Genomic DNA, 13,236 nt, shown 5'->3' on the forward strand with positions numbered 1-13,236 from the left:
CCTAGTGATCCGAAGAGTTGTATATCTATACGATTACATGGATTCATAGAAAAAATTTGAAGAAGAATGGTATCCACCAAAAGAAGAATTTTACAGTAATCTGAAATAGTGTGACATAACTGATAAGACTACTATCATACTCAATTGGTGTCAGAAAAATTAATATTAAAATTTTTTCTGATTATCATGATCTCCACCTGAAAAGTGATGTTTTGTAATTGGCTGGTGAATTTGAAAATTTTAGAAAAGCTGTACCTTGTTTACTATGGGATACACAGTTCAAAATGAATGCTTGAATGATTACACAATTGTGATATGTTTTTAATGGTAGAAAAAGGAATAGGAGAAGGAGTGTCTGAAAGCTGTAAAAGACATGTCAAAGCAAATAATAAATATATGAAAGATTTTGATGATAAAGAGATATTAAATTATGTAGCATATTTAGATGCAAACAAATTACATGGTTATGCTCTGAATCTATATTTACCACATTCTGGATCTGAATGAGATGAAACAACTAATTCTGATTGTACAAAAATAGGTGACATTCAGACACTGCTAAAATTGTACATATATTTGAAGTGGATCTAGAATATACAAAAGAATTACATGATCTGGATGAAGATTTACCCCTCGCTCCTGAAAATAAAATTGTACCAGGAACATAGGAAAGTAAGTCATTGAGTCTCTGAATGATAAAAATAATTATGTAGTTCACCACAGTAATCTTAGCCAAGATCTGTATCTAGGAATAATGCTAACAAAAATGCACAGAGTTTAAAAATTTAAATAATCTGATTAGAATGTTCAAATGGGGATGCAATCTAAGAACGATTTTGAAAAATATTTCTACAAGGTAGTGAATAATTCAGTATTTGGTAAGACAATCGAAAATATAAGAAACAGAGTGGATATAATCTCGCTGCTATTCAAATGAATAAGACAAAAATGCAATTTAATAAACCAATTTATGTCAGCATGAGCATACTCGATCTGTCTAAAGAAACGTTGTACGATTTTCATCACAGAATAATGAAACCGAAATATGGAGAAGGTATTGTATTGCATTATCAAGACACAGACAGTTATATTTACAATATACAGACTAAAGATTTGTATGAAGACATAAAGTTGATGATTGATTACATTGATATGAGAGATTATCCAACAGATAACATTTATGGTATTCCACAAGAAACGAAAAAGGCTTAGGAAATATGAAACATGAATGTAACAGAAAAATAATTGAACAATTCTGTAGTTTGAGAACAAAGAGGTTTGTTATATAAAGTTGGTGTTAAATAGAGAAAAAATCTAAAAGTGTGAAGAAATGTGTTGTTAAAAACAGAATAACTATAGAGGAGTATAACTATTGTTTATTTAACAATATTAGAAAAATACAGAACTACAAATATGATTCAAAGTGAAAAACATGAAATCTACACAGATGAGGTAAACAATAAAGCATTGTGCCTCATCATGATAAGAGATATGCACTGAAAAATGAAATAAATACTTTACCATATGGTCATTATTCATTATTATCATCTTCTATAAAGTTTACACATTCATAGTCATTATCTTCTTTAAAAAGTGAATACCTTAATTCATGTGTATTATATATCGTTTCTGCTACCTCTTCCACAGTATAAACCCCTGTAGAATTGTTGTTGTTTTTGTTTTCTGCGTCCATTTATAACATTCAAAATCTAATAAGCAGAATATAAATAAAAATGTTCTGTATAAATGGAGGCTGTGCGTACTGAAAAAGATCTTCTATCTCTTCTAACATAAGCATAAAATCCATACCATATTTATTATACAAATGGAATAAGTTTATTAGTTGATTTTTTTGTACTCTCTGTTTCCTAAACCTCTAGTTATTGGGTGAAAAACGTTTAAAAATAATCACACAGGCTTCAATATATTTTTGTAATACTTTGGTAAATTATTTATTGGCCAGAAACAATTCTCAATTTTTTTGACAACCATAAAAAATAGAAAATCTGCATTTCCTATTTCTACTCATATTTCTATATCACTTTCCTCATAACCAGAAAATTCTATTTTGTATTCTTCTTCTTTATAAGTTTGCTTTAATACATCAATACTGACAATATGGCCCTGGCTTCTCAAATGTTCTACAATTAATGATGGTTTAAAATATTCTTTGCAAATATTACATTCAACTTGTCTCTCTCCTGGTTTATTATTTCTCTCAACAAAAACATCAAATTGAAATTAGTCGCACACATTAGTCATAGTTATAAGACTAAAAATTTATATACCTATTAAATTCTAATCTAAATCAATGGATACTCTTCAGAAGAAGCTTAATAATGCAGGCAACTCCAATATGTTTATAAAGATTAGTGAGCCAGAAATTAATGAATTTTACTATGTTAGGGGTTGCTAATGTTTAAATCCTATATATGGGGAAAAAGGTTGTGTTGAACTTGATGATAAATTTAAGAGCAATTTACCAAATAGATGTTAATTAATTACTGGGCGCGTTTTTCTTTTTGTTGAAGACAGAAATATTAAACTTAGATGCACTGAAGAAGCTTAAAAATAATGAGTTTCGTGATCTGGAATTTTTACTCTGAATTTGGTTTTAAGCTTAAAGTACAATTTCAGCTACCTGTCAATTTGCATTCATGGGTGTGATGAAAGTGTAAATTGTGTTTTTGTGGTTATTTACATATAAAAATGTCATTTTATATGCATGTAAATAGCTTCTGTTTTTTTCTAAAAGAATGGGAAGTTTGATTTTTTACAATTATTTGTAAATAAAAAGCCTCTATTTGTAAAACTGCGCCTGTCTCGCCAATACATATCTACTCAGGTGGGCACATCACCATAAAATCGCCTCTACAAAGTACTTAATCACATAACTCTACTTTCTGATGATGGTGATGATGATGATGTTTGTTTTGTGGGGCCCTCAACTGTGCAGTTATCAGTGCCCGTGGGCACATCACCATAAAATTGCCTCTACAAAGTACTTAATCATATAACTCTACTTTCTGATGATGATGATGATATTTGTTTTGTGGGGCACTCAGCTGTGCAGTTATCAGTGCCCGGACAAATTCCCAACCTTTTCTCAGTCCAGTCTCGCGCCTTTCATGAATGATGATGAAATGATGAGGACAACACAAACACCCAGTCATCTAGAGGCAGGTGAAAATCCCTGACCCCGCTGGGAATCGAACCCGTGCTCGGGAAGCGTGAATGCGACCGCGAGACCATGATCTGCGGACTCTATTTTTTGAGGGGATCATCAAACCTTCAGGACTACACCTTAGGTTGTTAATAAAAGTGATGTATCGGAACAGAACCTTGAGTGCTACCCCACTTTACCCCACTTCAGTAACATTTACCTTCAGTTTTAGTTTATAGGTGTCAAAAGAACCATTGTACACTTCATTAATACCATAATGCCTCAAATTATGTTAAATTACCACATCACCCAAAGTTATGCTACTGATTTCCAGAGATTAGACGTCATGTTTCAGTCTGTATGTTTTGTTGAGGTCGACCACTATCCCACCAGATACCATAAGCTTACCTTGTCAAGTCCCCATACTGGCGGTGCAGGTCGAATATCTTATGGAGGGTCAGTGGCATTTCGAGGAAGTCCAGAATGTTCCCAATTATCGGCAGTGTTGGTGGACCTGGAGCGTCGATGTGGGGCTTGTTGGCCCACTTCCACCACAGCACCGCCACCAAGCCAGCACAGCAGCACACCACCAACTGCACCAACAGCCACAGCCACCACGCCATTGGTCAACAGGTAATGAGGACTCCCAATAACCGACCTGCAGTCAGAAGCATAGTGGGTAAAATATTCTCATGTTTCTTGGAATTGTGTACGGGGACATTGAGAAATAGTGGTCAGCACCAGATGTTTCGTCAATAATACTGGCGTTTTAAAAGTATTGCGTTCATGTAAGGGGAGATCAAAAAGTTTCTGTTAGAAGGCATACAGTCCAGAATCGGTATGGCAGTCAGGCAACATCGCCATAGTCAAGGAGGCAATCATCCAGCTAATGCACCGTGTTGAGAATACCCATTTGGTAAAACATAGTGTCCTGCTGCGTGAATAAGTCGGTAACTGCCAAATGTTCAGCTTCTCCCAACAGGATTCGGCGGCCCTTCAAGGCCTTTTCTAAATGACCGAAGGCGCGATAATCACATGGCAAGAGACCAGGACTGCAGGGTGGGTGCTCGACTGCCTCTCAGTTGAGTTGGCTGGACGGGGCTCGCCTCCCAGGCCAAGCGCCATCCTTTGTGGAACCGAGACCAGCAAGGCCCTTGGCACACTATTCCACAGCGGTGGTTTGCGGCAGATATACTGCTCCGTACACATTATTCATCGTCTGATGGACCTGACCCCCGCTTGTCATTTGACAACCAAGAAAAGAAGAACAGCTCGTTGGCCCTGTTTGGAAGCATATGGTAACAACGTCACCATTGCTGTCGTTTCTGCATTTACTGCAGACTCACCTGAAAAAGTTACGAGTGGTCTGCTAATCCCTTGCCTACGTAGCGGTGCTTATATACCAGCATGGCCGTCGCTCTATGTTGCATATGTGCTGCAGAAATGCCGCCAAACGGAAACATTTTGATCGCCCCTTATAAATAGTGCATGAAATGAAAAATATTTTTGAATAAAAGACCACTTAACTCTTTGAGGGGAGGTAAACGTAATAAAGTTTTATCGTAGAGGGGCATGAGCAATAATCAGCATATTATAAATTAGATTCACTTATGACACTTTAGTTAATGTTAATAACAACAAACTTGTTGTTGTCGTCTTCAGTCCAAAGACTGGTTTGATACAGCTCTCCATGCTACTCTATCCTCTGCAGCCTCTTCATCTCCGAGTAACAACTGCATCCTGCATCCTTCTGAATCTGCTTACCGTATTCATCTCTTGGTCTCCGTCTAAGATTTTTACCTTCCCCCTCCCCCCCCCCCCCCCCCACGCTTCCCTCTAGTACTAAATTGGTGATCCCTTGATGTCTCAGAATGTGTCCTACCAACCGATCCCTTCTTCTAGTTAGGTACTACCACAAATTTTTCTCCACAGTTCTGTTTAGTACCTTTTCATTAGTTATGTGATCTACCATCTAATCCTCAGCATTCTCCTGTAGCACCACATTTCAAAAGCTTCTATTCTCTTCTTGTCAAAACTGTGTATCGTCTCCGTTTCATTTCTGTACATGGCTACACTCCATACAAATACTTTCAGAAAGGACTTCCTGACACAGCTATTCTCAATATTAACAGATTTCTCATCTTCAAAAACGCTTTTCTTGGCATTGCCAGTCTACATTTTCTATCCTCACTGCTTCGATCACCATCTGTTATTTTGCTTTCCAGATAGCAAACCCGTTTATTACTTCAAGTCTCTCATTTCCTAATCTAATTCCCTCAGCCTCGCCTGATTTAATTCGAGAACATTCCATTACCCTCGTTTTGCTTTTGTTGATGTTCATCTTATATCCTTCTTTCAACACACTGTCCTTTCCGTTCACCTGCTCTTCTTAGTCCTTTGCTGTCTCTGACAGAATTACAATGCCATCGGCAAACCTCAAAGTTTTTATTTTTCTCCCTCTACTTTAATTCCTACTCCAAATTTTTCTTTTGTTTTCTTTACTGCTTCCTAAATGTTCAGGTTGAATAACGTCAGGAATAGGCTACAACCCTGTCTCACTCCCCTCTCAACCACTGCTGCCCTTTTATGTCCCTCAACACTTATAACTGCAGTATGGTTTCTGTACAAATTGCAAATAGCCCATCGTTCCTTGTATTTTACCCCTGCTACCTTTATGACTTGAAAGAGAATGTTCCAATTAACATCATCAAAAACTTTCTCTAAGTCTATAAATGCAGGTTTTCCTTTCCTTAAACTATCTACAATGAGAAGTCAGCACTGTCTCGTGTGTCCCTTCATTTCTGCAGAATCCAAACTGATCTTCCCTGAGATCGGCTTCTATCTGTAATTCAATTGTTCTGTAAATCATCCTAATCAGTATTTTGTAGCTGTGACTTATTAAACTGATAGTTTGGTAATTTTCACACCTGTCAGCACCTGATTTCTTTGTAATCGGGATTATTATATTATTCTTGGAGTAAGTCGTCTATCTCATACATTTTGCTCACCAAATGGAAGAGTTTTGTCATGACTGGCTCTCCCAAGGCTGTCTGTAGCTGTACGGAATGTTGGCTATTCCTGGGGCCTTGTTTCTACTTAAGTCTGTCAGTCATCTTTCTCTTCGTCCTCTTCCATTTCCATAACATCGCCCTCAAGTACATCTCCTTTCTATAGACTACATATATACTCCTTCCATCTTTTCCCTTCTTTCCTTAGGTTTCCTTTTCTCCAAATGTCTCTTTGATTTTCTGTAGGCAGTATCTGTCTTACCCATAGTGATATATGCTTCCACATCCTTACATTTGTCCTCTAGCCATCTCTGCTTAGCCATTTTTTACAGCCTCTCGATCTAATTTTTTAAACACTTGTATTCCCTTGCACCCCCTCATTTATTACGTTTTTACAATTTCTTCTTTCATTGATTAATTTCAATATCTCTTGTATTACCCAAGGATTTCTACTAGCCCTGCTGCCTTCACTATTTCATCTCTCACAGCTACCCATTCTTCTTCTACTGTATTCCTTTCCTCTTTTCTTGTTAACCGTTCCCTAATACTCCCCCTGAGACCCTCTAAAACCTCTGGTTCTTTCAATTTATCTAGGTCCCATCTCCTTAAATTCCTACTTCTTTACAGTTTCTTCAGTTTTAATCTGCCATTCATAAACAATAAATTATTGTCAGAGTCCACATCTGCCATGGAAATGTCTTACAGTTTAAAATCTGGTTCCTAAACCTCTGTCTAACCATTATATAATCAATCTACAACCTTCCAGTATCTCCAGGTCTCTTCCACATACTCCACTTTCTCTCGTAATCCTTAAAGCAAGCGTTAGCTATGATTCTTGTATACTCTGTGCAAAATTCTACAAGGCGGTTACCTCTTTCATTCCTTTTCCCCAGTCCATATTGACTTACGACTTTTCCTGCTCTTCCTTTTCCTACTACGGAATTCCAGTCTCCCACGACTATTAAATTTTCAACTCCCTTCATCATATGAATAATTTATTTTATCTCATCATACATTTCCTCAATTACCTCCTTATCTGTGGAGCTAGTTGGCATATAAACTTGTACTACTGTGGTGGGTGTCTATCTTGGCTACAATAATGTGTTCGCTATGGTGTTTTTAGTAGCCTATCTGCGTTCTTATTTTCTTACTCAATATTAAAGCTACTCCTGCATTATCCCTATTTGATTTTCTTATTTATAACCCTGTATTCACCTGACCAGAAGTCTTGTTCCTCCTGCCACTGAACTTCACTAATTCCCACTATATCTAACTTCAGCCTATCAGTTTCCATTTTTAGATTTTCTAACCTACGTGCCTGACATTCCACGCTCCGGTCTGTAGAACGCCAGTTTTCTTTCTCCTGATAATGACGTTTTCCTGAGTTGTCCCCGCCCACAGATACAAATGGAGGACTATTTTACCCTCAGAATATTTTAGCCAAGAGGATGCAATTATCATTTAACCATACAGTAGAGCCCTCTGGAAAAATTACGACTGTAGTTTGTTCTTGCTTTCAGCCGTTCGCAGTACCAGCACAGCAAGGCCGTTTTGGTTGATGTTAGAAGGCCAGATCGGTCAGTCATCCAGACTGCTGTCCCTGCAAGTACTGAAAAGTCTGCAGCTCCTCTTCAGGAACCGTGCATTTGTCTGGCCACTCAACAGATACCTTTCAGTTGGGGTTGCACCTACAGTATGGCTATACGTATCGCTGAGGCACGCAACCTCCCCACCAACGGCAAGGTCCGTGGTTCATGGGGGAACAACAACATATTATTAAATACAGATAACCATCACCCCCTTACAGTATGTAAGTTCGATAATTGGTGGTTCTACTTGCTATAACTTTCTTTTAATTTTCGTGCTATCTATCGAATCAGTTTTTACCTGCTCACAGCAGGCTGGCGTGAGGAGGGAAGAACTATACTGACGTGAGGTCTGGAACATGACAAGGAATTAGAATTCAGAAAGCGAACGTAATTGGTTTGATACTTTACTGTAATCCATTAATGATGAACGTCGCTCTTGACAGTACATGAGTCACAATATTATCTGTTCAGAAGACATTGTAACTGAATATGGCGCCTTGCTAGGTCGTAGCAAATGACGTAGCTGAAGGCTATGCTAAACTGTCGTCTCTGCAAATGAGAGCGTATGTAGGTAGTGAATCATCGCTAGCAAAGTCGGCTATACAACTGGGGCGAGTCTAGAGAGCCTCTCTAGACTAGACCTGCCGTGTGGTGGCGATCGGCCTGCAATCACTGATAGTGGTGACACGCGGGTCCGACGTATACTAACGGACCGCGGCCGATTTAGAGGCTACCACCTAGCAAGTGTGGTGTCTGGCGGTGACACCACAGTCACTTCAAGGAATTTCATCAAATGATATTCGGTAACCTTCTTGCCCCGTTAATCCTTTTTGGGGAGACATAATAGATGGAGAAGAATGGCGGTGGTTAGCACCATTAACCATACAGAAATCCGCCTGTGAAGTAAAGGAAACTCTGTTTGAATAAAAAGTAATGTAGTTCTATCGAATGTCAACACATAAATATAAATAGTTACTACCATAATAGACGTTGTAATGGTACTTGAATTACGTAACCATTATGGGACCTCACCTCAACCTCTCGATACCAGCAATATTCTACAGTGTTTCTGTAGAATAGTTAACATATTTCTGTGACAATATTCAGATTTGATTTGAATAATGTAGAGGTACTTTGATACATCGATATGTTTATATTGCGCCGGCCGAGGTGGCGGAGCGGTTAAAGGCGCTACAGTCTGGAACCGCGTGACCGCTACGGTCGCAGGTTCGAATCCTGCCTCGGGCATGGATGTGTGTGATGTCCTTAGGTTAGTTAGGTTTAAGTAGTTCTAACTTCTAGGGGACTGATGACCTTAGAAGTTAAGTCCCATAGTGCTTAGAGCCATTTGAACCATTTTTTGTTTATATTGCAAAGATATTATTCTTATGTGTATTCTTACTTTTGTCACTATGATCTTTGACGTACTTGTAACTCTGATTTTTGGTCGCGTAAGCGGCTATTAGAGTGTCAAGTCTTGGTCGTCATGTTGAAAAGACGCAAATTGTAGTCAGTTTATGAAATGCGAACTTTAACAGTGAGGAAGATATTTTCAAGTATGTTTTATATTGTATGGTGATATTGCAACAAAAGTAATAAAAAAGAAGTGTAACTTAAATTCGGAGTGCTGATTGCTATTTTACATCACCATTGTGCTAACTTGCAAAGGTTTAATCTTCAAGAATAATTTATGAAACACATCTATAAAACTTTTGGATATCGCAGAATAACACCTAGGCCTCTTTGCATCCGAGCTTGGAATCATCACTACCTAGATTTTCGACAATTGAGCCATGATTTCACAGCGAGACCAGCGTGGGAAACACGAAAAAATGAGTGCCTAGTATATCTATTATTTCATGACTTCATTAACTGTGCTCTAATGACACCTGCCACATAATATAACTTTGTTGTTGCCCGGAAATTGAATATTTAGCAGCGTGAGCAACACTACACTCATAATTAATTTTTGACCTTTGTTGTGGTAGGGTTGTTAGAACGTATAAAGAAGAGCTATAGAGAGAAATTCACGACACTTTCACGAACAATACATGAAAAATGAGCTCGTGTTGCACATTCGCTGCAAAAGTAGTGCACTGTGATTCTCATGTCATCTAGTAAAACTTTCTACAGTGGCCACCGCCCTTTCAAAGCGTCTTCGTATGTGGTTGCTGGCAGTGAGGCCTGCCATTGAACACTGAGTAGCGAAAAGGCTGTGGCCAGACGCTCACTAGCGGAGCGCAGTGCAGCGGCGATCCCGCGTGGCATCGATGTCACTGACGAGTCCCCGCTAGGTTCCTGGGTATCTGCGGCACCAGGCAGGCCTACCAACATGTCACACAGTGCCCTGTTAATTACACCCTGACGGTTTATGTACGAGGAACTTGCGCCCATCGCGCTGCAAAAGGGTTCCATGCGGATCGGATTAGGCGTAAACGGTAAGAAAGGGACGCTCAAAGGATCGGTTTGTTGTCCATCTGTCTGTGTATCTATTTTTCTGCTTGACTCTTCAAAACCATTTTTATCAAGAATAGATGTATCAAGCTCAAATTCATCTCACATATTGAGGTCAATGGTGCCTTGGTATTGTTGAAAACTGAAGCTTCTAAGTCAATGCAATCAAATGGAACGGCCGTTTATGTCGCACACTTTGATAGCTGGAAAGTCATTCATCAATACCTATAGGGTAGTTCCTGTTGATCTAGAATGTCGAAATCTGGTAAGAAGAAAGGTTTCACAGTACAAGTAACGGAAAAAATCCGAAAATTATTGTTTTTTAATTAAATCACACGAAAAATTCGTTTGTCATTTATTATCCGACGAAAAACTTGAAATTAAAACGATCAGTAGTTCTCCATTCACCCTGACTGAGTGGCAATGCTAAATGTCAAACATCAGGCAAAGAATGACTTTATTGTTCATATGATGCGTTTCTAAATTTATCCATTGTCAGATATCCAGGAGTGATTACTACAGGTAAATATGGCGTTTCGAGACTCTCTGCGAATGTTTGTGTCACAGACAATTTGAAACGCCGTATCTATGTGCAATAATCACTGCTGGATATATGATGATAGATAAATTCCGAAACGCGTCGTATGAATAATAGAGTCATTCCTTGACTGATGTTTGACTTTTACCATTCCGACCCGGTTAGCCTAAACAGAGAACTACTGGTTATTATAATAGTGGTCGGCTGCCTCCTGCAGGACTTTATGCCACATTTATATTTTTGAAATTAAAACATTCTCGAAAATCTTGGAGTACCTGTGACCGATATTTGGCAGTATCTATGTCGGAAACAGGCAAAAATGGTAGAGACTCTCGATTCCTGAAATGGATAGACTGTCTGTATACATAATTAAGTGTGTGCGCGACGATCAGTGCGTGAGTCCTACTCGTACCTGGTCAACTTTTGTTGAACTAAACTGAATACTTAATTGATATGACTTCAGTGAAAATGTCCTGAAAATATTCAAATTTTTATGGAAAACTTTTGTCCAAGCGTTAATATTAACGCGATCTGGCTTCGATCTGATATTAAGAAGCAGAAACGCTTTCTACATCTACATCTACATCTGCATACATACTCCGCAATCCACCATACGGTGCGTGGCAGAGGGTACCTCGTACCACAACTAGCATCTTCTCTCCCTGTTCCACTCCCAAATAGAACGAGGGAAAAATGATTGCCTATATGCCTCTGTACGAGCCCTAATCTCTCTTATCTTATCTTTGTGGTCTTTCCGCGAAATGTAAGTTGGCGGCAGTAAAATTTTACCGCAGTCAATCTCAAATGCTGGTTCTCTAAATTTCCTCATTAGAGATTCACGAAAAGAACGCCTCCTTTCCTCTAGAGACTCCCACACGAGTTCCTGAAGCATTTCCGTAACACTCGCGTGATGATCAAACCTACCAGTAACAAATCTAGCAGCTCTCCTCTGAATTGCTTCTATGTCCTCCCTCAATCCGAACTGATAGGGATCCCAAACGCTCGAGCAGTACTCAAGAATAGGTTGTATCAGTGTTGTATAAGCGGTCTCCTTTACACATGAACCACATCTTCCCAAAATTCTACCAATGAACCGAAGACGACCATCCGCCTTCCCCACAACTGCCATTACATGCTTGTCCCACTTCATATCGTTCTGCAAAATATTTAATCGACGTGAGTGTGTTAAGCGCTACACTACTAATGGAGTATTCAAACATTACAGGATTCTTTTTCCTATTCATCTGCATTAATTTACATTTATCTATATTTAGAGTTAGCTGCCATTCTTTACACCAATCACAAATCCTGTCCAAGTCATCTTGTATCCTCCTACAGTCACTCAACGACGACACCTTCCCGTACACCATAGCATCATCAGCAAACAGCCGCACATTGCTATCCACCCTATCCAAAAGATCATTTATGTAGATAGAAAACAACAGCGGACCTACCACACTTCCCTGGGGCACTCCAGATGATACTCTCACCTCCGATGAACACTCACCATCGAGGAAAACGTGTTGGGTTCTATTACTTAAGAAGTCTTCGAGCCACTCACATACTTGGGAAGCAATCCCATATGCTCGTACCTTAGTTAGGAGTCTGCAGTGGGGCACCGAGTCAAACGCTTTGCGGAAGTCAAGGAATATGGCATCCGCCTGTTACCCTTCAACCATGGTTCGCAAGATATCATGTGAAAAAAGGGCGATTCGTTTCGCAGGAGTGATGCTTTCTAAAGCCGTGCTGATGCATGGACAGCAACTTCTCTGTCTCAAGGAAATTCATTATATTCATAGCGCAAAGAAGAATCTATGCAGATTTTGAAACATAGTGCATAAATGAGTGCAACTTTATAGTAACGCCTAATTTCCTGGGAAAATCTAGAAGTATATCAGTATGTTCCCTTACTGCAAGAACACGTGTTGTCAAGATGCAAAACCTCACTTCGTAAATCCTAACACCTGTTCATGAATGAACCTGAAATAAAGTATGCTCTCGAAACATATTCAAGGTTAGCTTGAAGCCTCGAATTTGTCGCCAACACTGACTTATCCTGTACTAGCTGTAATAGTGCAGTCAACGAAGGAATGTTGGCGGAAAAATCATGGAGACTCCAAATTTTGCAACGTGCTAAGAGGGAGTGTCATGAACAACATTCTAAAAAACCTGAACGGTGGGGAGTGTGGGATTAGGAGGGGCTGCGGGGTAGGCGTGGAGGCTTTTAAAGGTCACTTTGTTGCGTTTTTCTCGCATAAATCGAAATCCGCGGCTCCTAGAGAAAATGTTTCCCAGTACAAAATTACACTGCATTTCATTTCCTACAAAGATGTCCCATTCTTTTCTTCTCTGTGGCTAATAGTTTCCGCGTTGCAGGGGACAGAAAAACTGCAGATTAGTAGAAATACTGTTTTAATGGGTAGGATTCACATTCATCTTTAAACGAAGTAGATGGAATGTGTGCACAGCATTTAAGTGCAGTAG

At 39.1% G+C, this 13,236-nt stretch overlaps 1 protein-coding gene across 1 annotated transcript in view; it reads right to left on the minus strand.

Moving 5' to 3' along the window:
* LOC126412674 (cytochrome P450 4C1-like) overlaps nt 1-13,236 on the minus strand; it is a 139,030-nt gene that overhangs the window by 104,834 nt on the left and 20,960 nt on the right. Inside the window, exon 2 of the mRNA XM_050082378.1 lies at nt 3,572-3,821. Coding sequence (XP_049938335.1) covers nt 3,572-3,786 — 215 coding nt within the window. The 5' untranslated portion in view covers nt 3,787-3,821. The remainder of the gene's footprint in view (nt 1-3,571; nt 3,822-13,236) is intronic.

The sequence above is a fragment of the Schistocerca serialis genome, chromosome 7 (genome assembly GCF_023864345.2).
Source record: "Schistocerca serialis cubense isolate TAMUIC-IGC-003099 chromosome 7, iqSchSeri2.2, whole genome shotgun sequence".
In the NCBI taxonomy this organism is placed as follows: Eukaryota; Metazoa; Arthropoda; class Insecta; order Orthoptera; family Acrididae; genus Schistocerca; species Schistocerca serialis.